This window comes from Eptatretus burgeri, chromosome 2 (genome assembly GCF_056783735.1).
Source record: "Eptatretus burgeri isolate ZD-2024b chromosome 2, Ebu_testis_v1, whole genome shotgun sequence".
NCBI lineage: Eukaryota > Metazoa > Chordata > Myxini > Myxiniformes > Myxinidae > Eptatretus > Eptatretus burgeri.
This window is the reverse complement of record NC_140962.1, coordinates 27,492,147-27,512,018: the sequence shown is the minus strand read 5'-3', so window position 1 is coordinate 27,512,018 and position 19,872 is coordinate 27,492,147. Positions and strand designations below refer to the sequence as shown.

At 48.2% G+C, this 19,872-nt stretch overlaps 1 protein-coding gene across 2 annotated transcripts in view; it reads right to left on the bottom strand.

Annotated features, from left to right (window-relative positions):
* The window catches only part of PEA15 (proliferation and apoptosis adaptor protein 15), a 90,609-nt gene extending 71,170 nt beyond the window's left edge, over window positions 1-19,439 (bottom strand). The window contains exons 1-2 of one of the 2 annotated variants that reach the window (XM_085852879.1): window positions 18,712-19,439; window positions 18,492-18,593 (exon numbers count right to left, since the gene is read on the bottom strand). In XM_085852879.1, the coding sequence (XP_085709005.1) occupies window positions 18,492-18,519 (28 nt within the window). In that variant the 5' untranslated portion in view covers window positions 18,520-18,593; window positions 18,712-19,439. The remainder of the gene's footprint in view (window positions 1-18,491; window positions 18,594-18,711) is intronic. The other variant, XM_085852889.1, reaches the window with a different exon arrangement.
* Between the last annotated feature and the right edge of the window lie 433 nt (window positions 19,440-19,872).

Here is a 19,872-nt window from a genome sequence, read left to right as displayed (position 1 = left end):
CGGGAGCCCTGTGCTGGGCCGTGCGCTGAGAGGGTGTAGGGCAACCCGGAATCATGGCGAAACCCAATCCTTATCCCTGTGTCATAAGATGCAACCTGGTTTGCGTCAGGAAGGGCATCTGGCGTAAAACCTATGCCAAATCAGTGTGTGGATCATAACGGATGATCCGCTGTGGCGACCCCTAACGGGAGCAGCCGAAAGACGAACAACAACATATATGTTGTTATTAACAACAACCTACACCCTCTCATAGCGCGGCCCAGTGCAGAGCTCCCATCCTCAAGCGATCCTCCAACCCAAGCCTCCGTGTAGCCGGATTACAGGCGCACGCCACTATGCCCGGTATATATATATATATATATATATATATATATATATATATTGTTACGGTTGTAGAAATTCGCAAACCAGCATTCAGGTTCTCGAGAGATCAGTTATTCCGATAAGTACGTGTTTAAAGGTTAGGTTCCCCCACCGATGTATAACGGGTCTTGTTCGTGTGCCGGGCTGTGCATCTTTGAGTTAGCCGTTATTCTTTTGCTATCTTGTATTTTAAACAAACAACATCTCCTCAACAACAAACTCTACAACCACACCACCTCCATCTCAACGCAAACAACTCTACAACCACACCATCCCCACCACAGTGCCATCAACATCACGACACCATCACACCCGCCTCAGCAGCAGCGGCAAGATGCCGTCGACGCGGACACGCCGCACCGCCATAGGAGCCACATATTCAGAACGTCCATGTGCAAACCAGCAATGAAGACGGCTGATTACCATAATCGGATCAAAACGGCCTTTGTTGTGAAGGGAACTGGCCAATCAGAGGGGAAAGGGGCGGAGCCAGCCTGGGGTGAAGGTTCAAGGGTGAAAGGGGAAAGCGCCGGCTTCGGGTGGCGAAACCTACAACGGCTTCACGCCTCAGGGCTATAAAAAGGCGCGTTGGGACGCCGAGAGATCAGATCGTTGGCGGGCGAGGAGATCGTTGGCAGGCGAGGAGATCGTTAGCGGGCGAGGAGATTGTTGGTGGGCAAGCAGTTCGTTGGCGGTTCGTCGAGGAGAGCGGAGCGTGAAGAGTCGGGCGTGCCACCAGCTCCGACCATCCAAGCCCGTGGTTCGTCGAGGAGAGTGGAGAGCAGAGCGTGGGGAGACGGGCAGGCCGCCAGGCCCCCGACTGACCAAGTCGACATTCGAGCCGCTGCCACGTTGACAACGAGCCAGTGAGACGAAGACCACCGAGTCACCACCAAGGGGCGGCAAGGTAACCAGCCCGGTCTCTCGGAGCCCTTGGTCAACCAGGCTCCCGAGTTGGAAATAAAGGCTCGTGAGGCCTTTTCTTTCCTTGGGTTTTTGTGTGAAAGTATGTGGCGCCTTGTCCTCCATTAAGTAGAACTGCCATAAGTACGTGCTTGTATAGAAACATAGAACTCGGCTGAAGGCTTTGCTCGTGTCGTGTCCCCACCCCCCCCCCCCCATTGACTGCTTATGTGTTGAAAATAAATGCCCATTGTTTGAAATGTTCACCTGCTCGTTTGCGTCATTTTCCTTGAATTGACTGCCACGGCACTTATCGGGAATTAACTGGCTAATTAAGCCGATAGAAGCGATAATCTGGTCCGATGGGACTTGGCGATATCAAACCGCTCGGCTACGCACACGGAACGGGCACATTTAAGTGGCTCGAGTCCGTACAAGTTCCCGTCGAGGTATAAACTCGGTATTTTCTGTCCGCGCGAATAGTTAGGTACATCGACAATTCGGCGATTGACCCTGTAGCATGTGGACAGAGTATTGACTCGTTTATGGTGCGTTAAGGCATCCGTGGTTGGTTTCTGGGGTTGGTCTGGAAAGCGACGACTGGATTGCGGCCTTCGGTGGGCGCACGACTGCGATTTGGCTGAAGCGGTCGTCCGCACGCCGAACGCGGCGGAAATCTACAACAATATATATTGTTGTGGAAATGGCCCTTAGTGTGTTATTAAATATAGGATTAGCCCAGATCCCCCATTAAATGCATGTTTAGCCAGGTTGTTCAGTAATTGGACGTTACATGTGTGTCGGGAGGTATAGGAGGCATGTGCATTGTTCGTACGGTGGTGGTGTACTGAGAGGTTCTTCTTCTTCCTTCCCCTCTCCAGACAACAGTCCCCGCACAGCGCTCTGGGAGGGTGTGGCCTAGAGAAGAGAGCGCCGAGAAGGGAAGGTGGAACTGAGAGCGCCGAGGTGGGGCGCGATCGGCTGTACAAGCGACGGCTGTGTCTGTTTGCGATCGGCTTTCGTGAAGAGCGAGCCGAAAGAAAGGCAAGGAAGGGACTGCAAGAGGTCTGTCTGCCATCGGCTGGAGGAGAAACTGAACCTGAGGGTTATTCGGCGATCTGCTGAGGGAGTAACTCGCGGTGCGTGTGGTTGGCGATCTGTAAGAGAAGAACGGCCTAAACCTGAGGGTCGAGTCGGTGATCTGCCGAGGGAGTAACTGAGCCTGAGTGTCGAGTGAGGATTCTGCTGTATAGAAACGACTAGTGGCAGGATGCAATCTGCTTCGAGAGGAACTGGCTGCTGTGCGAGTCGGCGATCAACTTTATGAGGTCATCGACAGGTTCAACCTGCATCTAACCACGGAGCCTCTGTCCTTACTCACGGCACGGCACGGCCCGACACGTCTCAACACGTCTTGTGGTCCCATCGATCCGCCTGCGGAGCCCAACACCCGGATTTGGCCTAACCTGGTGAACAGGCCAGGCCCGGACTTGTATACTGGACCTTGTGAAAAGCCAGCTGGAGCATACCATAGATCTTTCATCTTGTGCCGTCGACCTTACGGGGGCTGAACGCGCTGAGGCTGCGTGCGTCGGTGGTGCGACAAAAGGAGGACGACCCCGCCATTTTGCCACTTGGCATGTTTGAGCTGGGTACTCAAATCCGTTGACATCGGCTTGTCACGAGCCGCATTCGTGCCTTTGACACTTTTCCTTGTCCATGAGGCATCACCAAGTACTCTGTCTTGTCTGCACGTCTTTTCTGCATGCTGTCCGTGTCCTATCTGCATGTTGTCTAAGGTTTATCTCGCTAGGGTTCCCTTCGAAACCCGTAGCTCCCTCGTTAAGAATGGGTTATAGATTAATTATAACATTGTCGTGAATGCTTTGCTTGTGTTGTGTTCCCCGATGTGTCCCCAATAAATCTGGCTGAGTTATACGGGATTTGCCGCCTTGAATTTATTTGTGCCATGTCGAGGAACGATTCGCTCGATTGGTATATAAACCCAAAATGGTTACGGACTGGGAGACTCCGCTTGGTCTCTGACAAAACCAGTCTGTAACCGGAGTCTATTTCCCCAGCTGGCAAGGCACAGGTGTATTTTGGTATCGTGATCTGAGGCACATAATCCGAGAATTGTGCCGAACCAGCCTGCATTATAACATCGGAGACGGCGGTGCTGTTAAGTGACGCCGAATCTTCAACATTTTGCTGTCAAGAGTAGGGTGTGATTGACATCAGTCGTCCAAATCCTTAACACTATGGTCAAGAGTCGGGTGCGAATCCCACCACCGCCAAATCCTTAACAATATATATATACATACATAAATATATATATACATACATACATACATACATATACATACATATATATATATACATACATACATACATATATATATATATATACATACATATATATATATATACATACATATATATATATATATATATATACATACATATATATACATACATATATACATACATATATGCATACATATATACATATATATATATATATATATATATATATATATATATATATATATATATATATATATATATATATATATATATATATATATATATATATATATATATATATATATATATATATATATATATATATATATATATATATATATATATATATATATATATATATATATATATATATATATATATATATATATATATATATATATATATATATATATATATATATATATATATATATATATATATATATATATATACACATATATATATACATATATGCCTGGTGTTGGCGCAGTGGTAAGGGCAGTGGCTTGGGACCCAAGAGGTCCTGAGTTCAAGCCCCGTTGGGACACTGAATTAATATATGTATGTATATATATATAATGTGTATATATATATATATATATATATATATATATATATATATATATATATATATATATATATATATATATATATATATATATATATAAAACCAAGTCGAAAACACCAGGGGGTTGACTCAGCCTGCCATCCTTCCGAGGTCGGCGAAATGAGCACCAGTTGTACTGGGCCCGGTGTATGCCCCGGTAAGAATAGGTGTACCATATCCCTGTGTGTCGTAAGAGGCGACCAGGGTTGCGTCAGGAAGGGCATCCGGCGTAAAAACCTATGCCAAATCATTATGCGGACAACAAAACGAATTTCCATACCGGATCGGTCGAGGCCCGGGTTACCAACGACCGCCACCGGTACCGGTGGTCAGCAGGGTACCAGTGGAAATTGTGCTACTGCTGGGCGAAGGAGGAGAAGGAGACGGGGAAGGCGAGTCCGGAGGCAGTGGGAGAGGGGGAAGAGTAGAAGTGTGGAGGTGAGAGTTGGAACTCTGAATGTTGGGACGATGACTGGCAAAGGGCGAGAGTTGGCTGATATGATGGAGAGAAGAAAGGTGGACATACTGTGTGTACAAGAGACCAAGTGGATGGGGAGTAAGGCGAGGAGCATTGGAGGTGGTTTCAAACTGTTCTACCATGGTGTGGATGGGAGGAGAAATGGTGTCGGGATAATCCTGAAGGAAGATCATGTCAAGAGGGTATTGGAGGTGAGGAGGGTGTCTGACCGAGTGATGGGTGTGAAGTTGGAAATTGAAGGGGTGATGATGAATGTCATCAGTGCATATGCCCCACATATGGGGTGTGAGATGGAACATAAAGAAGATTTCTGGAGTGAGTTAGATGAAGTGGTGGAGAGTGTATCCAAGGATGAAAGAGTGGTGATTGGAGCAGATTTCAATGGACATGTTGGGGAAGGGAATAAAGAGGATGAGGAGGTGATGGGGAGGTACGGTCTCAACAAGAGAAATGTGGAAGGGCAAATGGTGGTAGAGTTTGCAAAAGAATGGAAATGGCAGTGGTAAACACGTATTTCAAGAAGAAGGAGGAACACAGGGTGACATACAAGAGTGGAGGAAAGTGCACACAGGTGGATTACATCTTAAGTAGGAGATGCAACCTGAAAGAGATTAGTGACTGTAAGGTTGTGGCAGGGGAGAGTGTAGCTCGACAGCATCGATTGGTGGTCTGTAGGATGACTTTAGAGGTGAGGTTGAGGAAGAGAGTGAGGGCTGAACCAAGGACCAGATGGTGGAAGCTGAAGGAGGAAGACTGTTGCGTGAAATTTAGGGAGGAGGTGAGACAGGCGTTGGATGGTGGTAAAGATGGGTGGGATGATTGGGCAACGACAGCAGAAGTTGTGAGGGAGATAGCTAGGAAGGTACTTGGTGTGACATCTGGACAGAGGAAGGAAGATAAGGAGACTTGGTGGTGGAATGAGGAAGTACAGGAAAGTATAAGGAAGAAGGGGTTGGCGAAAAAGAAGTGGGATAGTCAGAGAGATGAAGAAAGTCGGCAGGAGTACAAGGAGTGGCGTCGAAAAGCAAAAGAGAGGTGGCTAAGGCCAAGGAAAAGGCATATGACGAGCTGTATGAGAAGTTGGATACAAAAGAAGGGGAAAAGGATTTATACCGATTGGCAAGACAGAGGGACCGAGCTGGGAAGGATGTGCTGCAGGTTAGGGTGATAAAGGACGCAAATGGGAATGTGCTGACGAGCGAGGAGAGTGTGTTGAGAAGGTGGATGGAGTACTTTGAGGAGCTGATGAATGAAGAAAATGAGAGAGAGAGAAGGTTGGAAGAGGTGGAGATAGTGAATCTGGAAGTGGGGTGGATCAGTAAGGATGAAGTGAGGACTGCTATGAAGAAGATGAAAAGTGGAAAGGCGGTTGGCCCAGATGGTATACCAGTGGAGGCATGGAAGTGCTTAGGAGAGATGGCAGTGGGGTTGTTAACCAGATTGTTTAATAAAGTCTTGGAAAGTGAGAGGATGTCGGAGGAGTGGAGATTAAGTGTGCTGGTTCCGATTTTCAAGAATAAGGGTGATGTGCAGAGCTGTGGAAATTACAGAGGGATAAAGTTGTTAAGCCACACCATGAAGTTGTGGGAAAGAGTAGTGGAAGCTCGGTTGAGAGGAGAGGTGATGATCTGTGAGCAGCAATATGGGTTTATGCCAGGAAAGAGCACCACTGATGCGATGTTTGCTTTGAGAATGTTGATGGAGAAGTATAGGGAAGGCCAGAAAGAGTTACATTGTGTGTTTGTGGATTTAGAGAAAGCTTATGATAGGGTGCCAAGAGAGGAGTTGTGGCATTGTATGAGGAAGTCGGGAGTGGTGGAGAAGTATGTGAGGATCGTGCAGGATATGTATGAGGACAGTGTGACAGCGGTGAGGTGTGCGGAAGGAATGACGGACTGGTTTAAGGTTAAAGTGGGATTGCACCAAGGATCGACTCTGAGCCCTTTCCTGTTTGCAATGGTGATGGACAGGTTGACGGACGAGATCAGACTGGAGTCTCCATGGACCATGATGTTCGCGGATGACATCATGATCTGTAGGGAGAGTAGGGAGCAGGCTGAATCGAGCCTTGAGAGGTGGAGGTACGCACTGGAGAGAAGGGGAATGTTAGTCAGTAGGAGTAAGACGGAGTACATGTGCGTAATTGAGAGGGAGGGTGGTGGTATGGTGCAGTTGCAAGGAGTTGAGGTGGGGAAGGTGGATTGGTTTAAATACTTGGGATCAACTGTCCAAAGTAACGGAGAGTGTGGGAGAGAAGTGAAAAAGAGAGTGCAGGCAGGATGGAGTGGGTGGAGAAGAGTTGCAGGAGTGATTTGTGACAGAAGGGTAGCTGCAAGAGTGAAGGGGAAAGTATACAAGAGGGTAGTGAGACCAGCTATGTTGTATGGTTTGGAGGCGGTGGCGCTAACAAAAAGACAGGAAGCAGAGCTGGAGGTGGCAGAGTTAAAGATGCTGCGATTCTCGTTGGGAGTGACGAGGATGGATAGGATAAGAAATGAGTGTATTAGAGGGACAGCGCAGGTAGGACGGTTTGGAAACAAAGTGAGAGAGGCGAGATTGAGATGGTTTGGACATGTGCACAGGAGGGAAACGGAGTATATCGGGAGAAGGATGTTGAAGATGGAGCCGCCAGGCAGGAGGAGAAGAGGAAGGCCAAAGAAGAGGTTCATGGATGCGGTGAGGGCGGACATGCGGGTGGTTGGAGTGTCAATGGAAGATGTGGAGGATAGAGCGAAATGGAGACAGTTGGTCCGCTGTGGCGACCCCTAACGGGAGCAAGCCGAAAGAGGAAGAAGATATATATATATATATATATATATATATATATATATATATATATATATATATATATATACATACATATATATATATATATACATATATATACATACATATATATACATACATATATATATACATACATATATATATACATACATATATATATATATATATACATATACATACATATATATATGTATATATATATATATACATACATATATATATATATATATATACATATATATATATATATATATATATATATATATACATATATATATATATATATATATATATATACATATATATATATATATATATATACATACATATATATACACATACATACATACATACATACATACATACATACATACATACATACATGTACACACACTGAATATACAAACTTGTACGCTCATTGTTATTTACTAGTTATTCCTCTAAAATATTCATTTACAGTTGTTTGGTTATCAAGAACATTTGCTTGAATGAATTTCATTACGATTGGCACATTTGATGGACAACTCTGTTTAAACAAATTTGACCTTAATATTGTAGATTTCCGCGGCGTTCGACGTGCGGATGACCGTTTCAGCCAAATCGCGGTCGCGCGCCCACCGAAGGCCACAATCCAGTCATGGCTTTCCGGACCAACCCCGGAAACCAGCCATGGATGCCTTAACACATCATAAACGAGTCAATTATTCTGTCCACGCGCTCCAGGGTTAATCGGCGAATTATCAATATACCTAACTATTCATGCGGACAGAAATACCGAGAGTTTATACCTTGACGGGACTTGTACGAAAACAAGCCGCTTAAGCGTGCTCGTTCCGTATGGGAAGCCGAGCGGTTTTAAATCGCCAAATTCCGTCGGACTAAATGATCACGTTTATCGGCTTTAATAGCCAGTTATTTCCCGATACGTGCCATGGCAGTCAATACAGAAAATGACGCAACGAGCAGGTGAACATTTGAACAATGGGCATTTATTTTCAACACGTAAGCAGTCAATGGGGGGTGGGGGGGATGGGGACAAAGACACGAGGAAAGCCTACAGCCGAGTTCTATTCAGCCGATCGCGCCACACCGGCGCTCAGTTTCACCACCGTCTTCCCGGCCAAATGCTCGCCTCTCAGTTTTTACCACCTTTTCTTTTGGGGCGCACCCCTTTTACGAAGCCGACAAACTCCTCCCTTCAGTTTCACTTCCTTCTCTAGGCCACTCCCCCTCTCAGCACACTGGGTGGAGTCTATTGTCTGGAACATCTGAAGGAAGAAGAAGAGCCTCTCGGTCCACCACCACTGCACAAACAAATAACAGCCTGTGACACCCCCGACACACATGCAATGTCAAATTACCGAACAACCTGGCTAAACATGCATTTCATGGGGGATCTGGGCTAATCCTATATTTAGTAACACACTAAGGGCCATTTCTGCAACAATATAATCAATAGGCCTGGTGTTGGCTTAATGGTTAAGGTGGCAGGATTAAGATTTTAGGGTCCTGTGTTTGAGCCCCTGCCATGCCGTTTCAATAACTCCAGGTGGGTTGACTCAGCCTGCCATTCTTCCAAGGCCGGCAAAATGAGAACCAGCTTCCTGGGGTAATAAGCCATTTGAGTATCGTCTGTCGGAGTCAGGTCAGGTTCGATTTATGTCCTGCTACAGGTACCATGTAAACCTGTACTAACCTGTTCCATGGTCGGGTTGTCGGCGACTAAACCGCCCCCCCCCCACCAGGTTTTCTGGTGAGGAGGGTGTTTGGATATGGACACCCAGCACGATTAAAAACAAAACCTGTCAAAGGGCGGAGGAGCTCCTTGTGAGCCAACGGCCATCCATATCTAGTGCCCAACTGTGTCTGCGGACGTCCTCCTGCAGTTGGGTCACTTCTTATTAGGAGGTTGGTGGCAGGATTTGCACTCCGGCCACCGTAAAACCCTTCATTCCGCAAAACGCAAAAACGCAAAAAAAATCTGAGAACCCACTCCGTGGGAGTACCTCCTGTGCAGCTTCCCTTCGCAGGGCAGCTCACCAGATGACGGGATTGGGGCAAAGCCTTCGGGACCCCCAATCTTTGATAGGAGGGAAACCACGGGGTAACATCCCTGGGTCAGATTGCGGGAGAGTGTGTCGGAGTGGTGCCGAGGTGTCGTCCACCAGACGGCGGTCTCCTTGGGTTAACCTGAGGCGGTCCCTTCGGGTGGGTGCCTGGAATGTCCTATCCCTAAGAGAGGATGATCACCTGTCTCTGTTATCATCTGAGCTCAAGCGTTTGGACATCGGGATTGCAGCTCTCTCTGAGGTTCGGAGACCGGATTGCGGCGAGATAATGGTGGGTGGTTACACCTACTATTGGTCTGGTCGCTCTGATGGTTACCATACCCAAGGAGTTGCTGTAGCTGTGTCCAATAAGCTGACCCCAATGATAATTGAGGTAACACCGGTCAACGAGCGTATTATGAGATTAAGGATTCGTCACTCCTTAGGTGTCATTTCCCTGGTCTCTGTTTATGCTCCGACTGAGGCGAGTGATCTCACCGTGAAGGATGCATTCTACGCCACACTCGAGTCTGTGGTTGATCAGTGCCCCAGACGAGATACACTTCTAGTCTTGGGGGATTTCAATGCATCGACTGGAACTGATAGGGACGGTTATGAGGTGTGTGTTGGTCCCCATGGGTCAGGAACTATGAACCAGAATAGCACTAAGTTCCTTGACTTTGCAAGAAGTCATGGACTTAGAGTGGCTGGTTCATGGTTTCAGCGCCCACAAGCTCATCGCTGGACTTGGTATTCCAACGCTGGCGGTGTGGCAAAGGAGATTGACCATGTCCTCATTGACGGTCGTTGGAGGATGATCCAGAACTGCAGGGTCTACCGGAGTGCTCAGTTCCTCAATACTGACCACAGGCTTGTTGTCGCAACTCTAAAGCTGCACCTTAAATCCTGGAGAATGGTACCATCCCAGCCGAGGCTGGATGTTGCCAAGCTCAGGGATGAGAGAGTAGCTGAGGAGTTTGCGAACAGGCTGAGTGGACACTTGGGGGGTATGGGTGCTTTGGGGGGTCCTGAAGAGTTGTGGAGCGCCTTCAAGACCACCGTCCTTGATGTTGCCGGTGGATGCCTTGGAGCTCACCGCAGGGCAAAGAAGAATTTTGTCTCTCAAGGGACACTGGATACCATTGACCAGAGTCGCAGGGCCAGGCTGAATGGCAGAGCTGAGCTGTTCAGGGAGCTGAGGCGTAAAACTGTACGTGCACTGAGGGTGGACAAGGAGGCCTATGTGCGAGGAATCTGTGAGGGGTAGAGCATCACCTGTGGACAGGTGATTCTCGTCCCGCTTACAGGGGAATTCGCGCATTACGTTCATCCAAGCCCATCCCTCGGAGCACTACAGTTCGAGCAGAGAGTGGTAGGCTCTTGACAGAGGAGTCTGAAGTGAAGGCCCGCTGGGCCGGTTACTTTGAGCGGTTGTACCAGGCTGATCCCCCAACTGTCGAGTTGGACGTCAAGGGTGTTACAATCCCTGTTGCTGACCCTCGAATCAACTGTGGTCCACCTACGCTTGTGGAAACACGGGCTGCGGTGAACCAGTTGAAACGGGGCAAAGCTCCAGGGATCTGTGGCATCCATGCCGAACTTCTCAAGGCTGGTGGAAATGCTGCACTCGTGTCGTTGCATGCAGTTTTGTGCTCTGCCTGGAACACAGGCATCATCCCAACTGACTGGAAGAGGGGCCTTGTTGTCCCTCTCTGGAAAGGGAAGGGTGATCGCCAAGACTGCAACAACTACCGAGGGGTGACGCTGCTCTCAGTGCCGGGCAAGGTCTTTGCTCGGATAATTCTCGATAGGGTTCGCCACCATCTGCTTGAGCACCAGCGTCCAGAGCAGTCAGGCTTTACACCAAAGAGGTCAACGATTGACCGTATCCTTGCACTTTGTGTCCTCACCGAACGCAGACGAGAGTTTCGGCAGGGGCTGCTTGCAGCCTATGTTGATCTCTGTAAAGCGTTCGATTCAGTGAATTGGGATGTCCTCTGGAGGATTCTTGGTCTTCGTGGGGTGCCACCAAAACTGATCGATCTGATGTCTGAACTCGACTCTGGTACTGAGAGTGCTGTGAAGTGTGGTGGTACCATCTCTGCATTATTTCCAGTTGTTACTGGAGTTCGTCAGGGATGTGTACTTGCCCCCACACTTTTCAGCACTTGTATGGACTGGATTCTAGGGAGGATGTCGGAGAGATCAAGTTGCGGTGCGTCATTTGGGAATGTCAAGATCTCGGACCTTGACTTTGCAGATGATGCAGTCATCTTTGCGGAGACTTTAGACATCCTCTTGGGGGCCCTCGAGGTGCTGAATGAGGAGTCGGAGCTGTTGGGATTACGGGTTTCTTGGGTCAAAACTAAGATCCAGGCTTTCGGTGACATCTTGGATGCTGCTGTCCTGTCTGTGTCTGTTTGTGGTGAGGATCTTGAGGTCGTGGAGAGATTCACTTACCTTGGCAGTGATATTCATGTCTCTGCTGGCTGCGAGTCAGAGGTCAATAGACGTCTGGGTCGGGCCTGGGGAGTCATGGATTCACTGGATCATGGGGTGTGGCGCTGCCGGTACCTGTGCGGGAGGACGAAAGTCCGAGTCTTCAGGTCCTTGGTACTTCCAGTCTTGCTCTATGGGTGCGAGACTTGGACTCTGACCAAGGATCTGAGACGGAGACTTAATTCCTTTGGTACCAGGTCTCTTCGGAGAATCCTTGGCTATCGCTGGTCGGATTTTGTGTCCAACGAGCGGTTGCTGAGAGAGACTCGGATGAGATTTGTTACCTGCATAGTCCGTGAGCGTCAGCTGCGGCTGTATGGACATGTGGCTCGTTTTCCTGACTCTGATCCTGCTCACCAGATTCTCTCAGCGAGGGAGTCTCATGAGTGGAGGAGGCCAGTGGGTCGACCACGTGCCTCATGGTTGCAACAGGTTGACCATCATCTCAAGGAGATGGGGATGGGCCTGGCATCTGCCTGGGGGATGGCCAGACGGAGGCCCCTGGAGTACCGGCGGAAAGTGGACGCAGTGACGTGCTGTTCTGGCACATGCTCCCATACCTGACCTGACCTGTCGGAGTGGTGACCCATCCAGGACTGTACTCCTTAGCCAAATAAAACTGCCTCTGCAACCCTATGTGCCATTCCTCAGGGTGTGAAAGGAATGGTTATTATTATGAGCTTATCTGGAATTTAAATTCCATATAAGGTATTGTCATCGCACCATCCGTCTCCCATTTTGAGTTCTCCGGCCAAACCGCTGGGCCGATCCGGCTGAAATTTAGCAACAACGTTCCACTCCTGACTAGTAACAGAGATTGCAAGGCTCGTTCCAGTCACGTGACTTTAAGTAGGTCAAAATGGCCGACGTAGTAAATTTCTTCAAAAATCTTCTCCAGACCCACCGGTCAGAATGCTTCCAAATTTGGGTTACAACATTAGGCCAGGGTCCTGATAAATTGTGAAGGCCATGCTGATCATGTGACCGGAAGTGTCAAAATGGCAGACTTCGTAAATGTTTGGGAAAATTGTGTGAATTCCTTCAAAAACCTTCCCCTCCAGACCCACTAATCATAATGCTACCAAATTTGGGTCACAACATTAGGTCAGGGCCCAGATAAGCTGGTGGTCCACAGGGAAATGTGGTGTGCTTGTGCAGAAGATCCAGATTCCACCCTTTGTAAACCTTCTCTTTCTGTTTTTATCCCATCTAAATGTCTCTCCCCAATCCATCTTAACCCCTCTCTGGCCCTGCACCTCTTTACAGTAAATCCATACACACAAACAACACTCAAAACACATTACATTCCCTTACAAAGCCATTCAAAATCAAACTCATTCAAGCAAGAAAGCAGAGCATCAGGAGATGAGTGCCGGCTGCAGCTATGGAACAACTGAGTGCAGCTATTGAACAACAACTGAGCAGCTATGGGCCACGCACACCAATGGTAACGTGACACATGAGGGTCAAAGGGTGTTGCAGTGACCTTCGCTCCCAGAATCGGACTCACTTCTCAACCTCCGATCCTAAAGCCGATGAGCCACAGATAACTCCGTGATCCGATGGTTTTCGAAGCAACCATGGACGCCGTCTAAAAAGACTACATCTGGGAGGGTCCCCACGCCAATGCTCGCGTTACCTTCCCGGTGATCTAACCACTCCCAGATGGGGGAGCTGTGTTCTCGATTTTCCACCTTTATCTATTTATTACGTACAGTCAAGCAAAAACGTAGGTGGGACGTCAGCTATACTGGCTCAGCGAATCAATGTGGTACAACCTCCTTTCTATTTATTACATGCGATGTCTATCCAATGGTGGAAACAGACAATCAAGCAGGTTGGAAATGATTTATAAAGGAGGTAAAGGCATATATTTACAAGTAGCCTATTTACAGAACAAGTTACAGAACAACCATAAAGAACAAGTAGCCTATTTACAGAATACAGTGTCACAAAAAACAGAATTTAGCTATTAGTACATAAAGAACCCCTTACACATTCTTACCTTAACTCTACACACAAGACAGGCATGCCTCAGTCACTCAGGGGAAATTACAGAGGAAGAGGAAAAGGTAGAAAGAGAGAGCGAGCGAGAGAGGGAGGGAGCGAGAGAGAGAGAGAGAGAGAGAGAGAGAGAGAGAGAGAGAGAGAGAGAGAGAGAGAGAGAGAGAGAGAGAGAGAGAGAGAGAGAGAGCGGGTTTGAGGCGTAGGGTCGGCCTCTTGCTCACCCGCTTGAACCTGTGGGCTGACGTTGATCCCAAAGTGAGGGGGTACGGAGGAAAGTGTGAAAAGGGAGTATGATATGGTGCAACGTGGCAGAAGAGATGTAGCATATGCAATGAAAGCTCAAGAGGAGAGTGTGATATGCATGTCATTTGCCCTCGTCCAAACAGGTCAAGAGGGTGATCGTTGATAACTCTTTTGCTTGCTCTTTTGTGCGGCTCAAGTGGATGAATTAGAAAGGAGGGAGAGCAAGGATAGATCGTGTAGGTCAGCATCCAGGAACTCGTGCTGTCGTTCACTCATGGAGATTCGCCCTGGTGCACCTCATTCCGTCTCGTTCCTTTAGAGTTTAGACCAATGCAGTTCTTGTTCTTCAAGCAGCTCTCCTTGTCCTGCATTCCGTTCCCTGGGTGCAAGCAAGCCCTGTTCTTATGGAACGTACCGTCTTTTTTGGGTTCAGGTTGAGGCATGACCTCTGGGAGCGAAGGTCACTGCAACGCCCTTTGACCCAATATGTGTCGCATTATCATTGGTGTGCGTGGCCCATAGCTGCTCAGAGGTAGTTCCGTAGCAGCACATGGTTGGTTGTTCCATAGCTGCAGTCAGCACTCACGTCCTCATGCTTTGACTTTCTTGAATGAGTGATTTTTAATGGCTTTGTAAGGGAATGTAATGTGTTTTAATTGTTGTTTGTGTGTATGGATGCACTCTAAAAAGAGGTGCAGGCAAGAAAGGGGTTAAGATGAATTGGGGAGAGAGATTTAGTGAAGATCCAGATTCGGATCCAACATTTTAAAAGTGACTCTTCACCATTGAGAGATCGGGCTAAAACTGATATATAGCACAACATCTCGAAACATTGTGGACGGATTATTACAACACTTGGTCAATGAGTTGGGCAGGTGACAAGAACAAGCCGATTTGATTTTGGTTCATGTCCGAATCCAGAACCGGCCCATCAATGGGCTACAAAACGTAAACTGTTCAACCTGACAGGGGTATGCACTCTACCGAGTGCAGTTCCAGTTCTCGATGGAATTATTTATTCTCTATCTTCTTCCCAATCAAATTTTTTCCCTCCTATTTCGTGGAAAACACTACACCGATAAACTCAAAACTTCCAAATATTGTTCTAGATCATATCCAGTGCCGATCCTTAAATGAAGCTGATTGGTCGAATGGTTTGGTAACCACACTGAATTTATGGGGTTTTTTTTCAAACAAATATAAAAAAATCTCCTGAACTGATGCAACAGTGGCAACAATCTCCAGTGATCCCCTGCACCCCGTGAGCTCCATTGACCATCCCCCCCCCAACCCGGCATGCTCTGCCGATCCCATGCACGCACGAGCGAGAGAACGGGGGTGTGCGCACCTCTGCAAAGGTGTGATCTCTGCACATCTCAAGCATCTGTGTGAGAGTGTGACCTTTGCACAGGTACAACCTCTGGAAGGGTTCAATCTCTGTATGAGAGCAAGCATGTGTGCACGCTTACCACCTCTACACAGGTGTGACTTCAGCGTGGGCAATAGCATGGGTGCTCACGTGACCTCTGCACGCTTGAGACCTCTGCATGGGGTGAGAACCATACGCACATGCTGTGTGGTGTGTGTGTGTGTGTGTGTGTGTGTGTGTGTGTGTGTGTGTGTGTGTGTGTGTGTGTGTGTGTGTGTGTGTGTGTGTGTGTGTGTGTGTGTGTGTGTGTGTGTGTGTGTGTGTGTGCCGCTCGTCCTTGCTCGTGTGAGCAAACGTGCATGTGTGAGATTAAAAGGCGGTTTCATTTCAATGTATGCAGGTGGAAGGGATAAAATCAAGAGAGCAAAAAGAAAGTTGAAGAGAAAGGTGGGGGAAGGGGGTTGAAATATGGGGTTAGGTGAGAGAAAGGGGGGGTGAGAAAAAGAGTGGGAGCGAAAGAAGAGAAGGAGGGGTGAAAGGAAAATGTCGGAAAGAAAGAGGTGGGAGAGACAGAGTGAGGATAGACATGGAGGGAGTGAGAGACATAGAGGTGGAGGAAAAGGGTGGGAAGAGAGAGAATGGGAAGGATGAAAAGAGGGGAGGAAGGAAAAAAGGGAGCTGGGGAAGAGCGGTGGGAGATAGGAAGAGTGCAAGTAGGGGGGTGGAGGGGCAATGGGGTGGGAAGAAACAAGAGAAATAAAGTGGGGTGCGGTGAAAGAAGGATGAGGAGGATGAGCAAAAGCATTTGGGAAGTAGAAGAGAAATGGGAGAGAGAAAGAGGAGTTGGGGGAGGTGCTTGAAGGAAAGGTGAGTGGTTGAGGAGCGGGGAGTGAAAGCGGTGGGGGAGACAAAAAGGGGCGGGGAGTGAAAGCATGAAGAGGCGGGGGGGGGGGAGAGTGAAGGGGTGGGGAAGAGACAGAGTGAAGGGGTGGGGAAGAGAGAAACAGCAGAGTGGATGGGGTGAGGAATAAGGGGAGTAAAAACGAGAAACAGCTTTCATTTTATACTGGTTGCTAAGGTATGGAGGTTGAGGTAGGAAAAGGGTGGAGGGGGGGATATTGAGGCACTGGGGAGAAATTGGATAGCGAATTGCAATGTGTGAAAGAGGATGAGGAGGAGGAAGATTGGAAATAGAAGGCGGGACTGTGCAATAGTGCACGAATCCATCGTGAAGACATTGAGCTGCTGCAGTAATGCCACCTGCAAGTTGCAATGCAAGATTTGTATTGGCGAACTGTACACGATACAGATCGAGTAGTCGTTACCTCGGAAAGGTCGTTACCACCTTCCATGTCATCACGTTATCTTGTATCAGGACGAGCCAGTGATCCAAATGTCCAGCGATTCGAACATGATGTCATCTCCAGTGTAAATGTGTGAAACACTGGTCTCATTGTTTTCTGAGTCATTCTCATTCACGCGACTGTTTTTTTTTGTTTTGTTTTTTTTTTTCCACACTTCCAGCGCCTTGCACAGGATGTGCATTCACATCAATTACGGTGCAATTGGGCATAGCACCGTGCATTGTGGGGTATAACCGTACACAGACTCAGACCGTGCGTTGTGGGTTATAACTGTGCACAGACTCAGACCGTGCATTGTGGGGTATAACCGTACAGACTCAGACCGTGCGTTGTGGGTTATAACCGTACACAGACTCAGACCGTGCGTTGTGGGTTATAACCGTACACAGACTCAGACCGTGCGTTGTGGGTTATAACCGTACACAGACTCAGACCGTGCGTTGTGGGTTATAACCGTACACAGACTCAGACCGTGCATTGTGGGGTATAACCGTACACAGACTCAGACCGTGCGTTGTGGGTTATAACCGTACACAGACTCAGACCGTGCGTTGTGGGTTATAACCGTGCACAGACTCAGACCGTGCATTGTGGGGTATAACCGTACACAGACTCAGACCGTGCGTTGTGCGTTATAACCGTGCACAGACTGAGACCGTGCATTGTAGGTTATAACCGTACAAACTCAGACCGTGCATTGTAGGGTATAACCGTACAGACTCAGACCGTGCATTGTGGGTTATAACCGTACACAGACTCAGACCGTGCGTTGTGGGTTATAACCGTGCACAGACTCAGACCGTGCATTGTGGGGTATAACCGTACACAGACTCAGACCGTGCGTTGTGGGTTATAACTGTGCACAGACTCAGACCGTGCATTGTAGGGTATAACCGTACAGACTCAGACCGTGCATTGTGGGGTATAACCGTACAAACTCAGACCGTGCATTGTGGGGTATAACCGTACACAGACTCAGACCGTGCATTGTGGGGTATAACCGTACACAGACAGACCGTGCATTGTAGGGTATAACCGTACACAGACTCAGACCGTGCATTGTGGGGTATAACCGTACAAACTCAGACCGTGCATTGTGGGGTATAACCGTACACAGACTCAGACCGTGCATTGTGGGGTATAACCGTACACAGACAGACCGTGCATTGTAGGGTATAACCGTACACAGACTCAGACCGTGCGTTGTGGGTTATAACCGTACAAACTCAGACCGTGCGCTGTGGGGTATAACCGTACAAACTCAGACCGTGCATTGTGGGGTATAACCGTACAAAGACTCAGACCGTGCGCTGTGGGGTATAACCGTACACAGACAGACCGTGCATTGTAGGATATAACCGTACACAGACTCAGACCGTGCATTGTAGTGTATAACCGTACACAGACAGACCGTGCATTGTAGGATATAACCGTACACAGACTCAGGTACATAACTATCCCCGTGCTTTGATAACTGCTCTCCTCACTGAACACATTGTGAGAGGGAATGACTCACATGACGAGCTGACGTTGCGATCCCACATTCCCACAGGATTTGTTGTCTCAGTACTGTCGGACCTTTCGTCCCGTTATCCGCATACTATGTACGGATTCGTGCCTGTACACGGCATCGTTCTCTCATCAAGTTAACGGTTACATGTACAACTACCTTTACCACTAATGGTTAGTCTACCATGATAATCTTGACATGTGACGATCATGACCCCCCGACGTACCTGACCCGCTTGACCCGCTGTCTCTATGGTAACTTCACCGCCGCTCGATCGATATCTTCCCTCTCAATCTTCTTCTTCTTCTTCCTCACTTCACACTCTTCACTTTTGCAACTCTCGCTTATTCTTTTGTCGATTCGTCGTCTCTTTTGCTCCGCGCCCTTCCTCTGTATATTGTCGATCGTTTCCTTAATTCTGTTCTTCCTTTTATCCTGCTTTTCTCTCTCCACCTCCACGAAACCTCATGATCGCGATCCCCAGCCGTCTTCCAGCAGATTCAATGGGAAACGCCTAGAAGGGGTGGCTGAAGAAGAATAAGAAGAAGAAGAAGAAGAAGAAGAAGAAAAAAAAAAACAACGGGAGACGGAACGCCAAGGGAGGGAGGAGGAGGGAGGGAGGGACGGATTCTCCGAAAACACAATATATTCTCGACCTCTTCTCTTCTCTTCCTCGGTTTGTCGTGACCGACTGGCTCTTTCAGACGATCGGAAAGCTTCTCGCACACACGTCTCTCGCTCGAGCGCCGGCGGATCGTGCACCACGTGCTCTCGCTCCACAGACTCGATGGAGGAAGGGCGCGATCAGGCTCCCGTCGGAGTCTGGGGTCATTGGATCGGAATATTAATCGCCTCTGCTGCTTTCTTGCTTGACGCTGAGCATTTTTAAAAGGCCAGCGGCACACGGACCAACAACCCTAGGTTGGCAATAACAGCGCAGGCTTTGATGGGCCGAAAATGGTTTCCTCATGCGTTGCCAGGCAACGCAGGGTCCCGTCACCACCCACTCCCTCCCTCTTCTCACTGACTGACTGACACACTGACCGACGACTGTCGATGTTGAGTCGCATACTGATGCCGACCTGCGACCGGGGTTGTGGACCCACCGTTTGGAGAGGTTCTGGGCTGAAAGGATCGAAACCTTGATGGAAAACGGAGCCCAGCTGATGATGCGGGCAGTTGGGAAATCAGTCGATTGCTCATAAGTTGAGGTTATAACTTCAAATAAACTAGCTTTTGTAAGCACTTACCGGCACATCATATCTGTGTATGTGTGTGTGTGTGTGTGTGTGTGTTTTTCTTGGGACTAGGGTGCAGTAATTGGTCTTCATTTTTGATTGGTTAGAACTTGGTATGCAGAACCCCACCACATGCCTTGCCCCCTCTC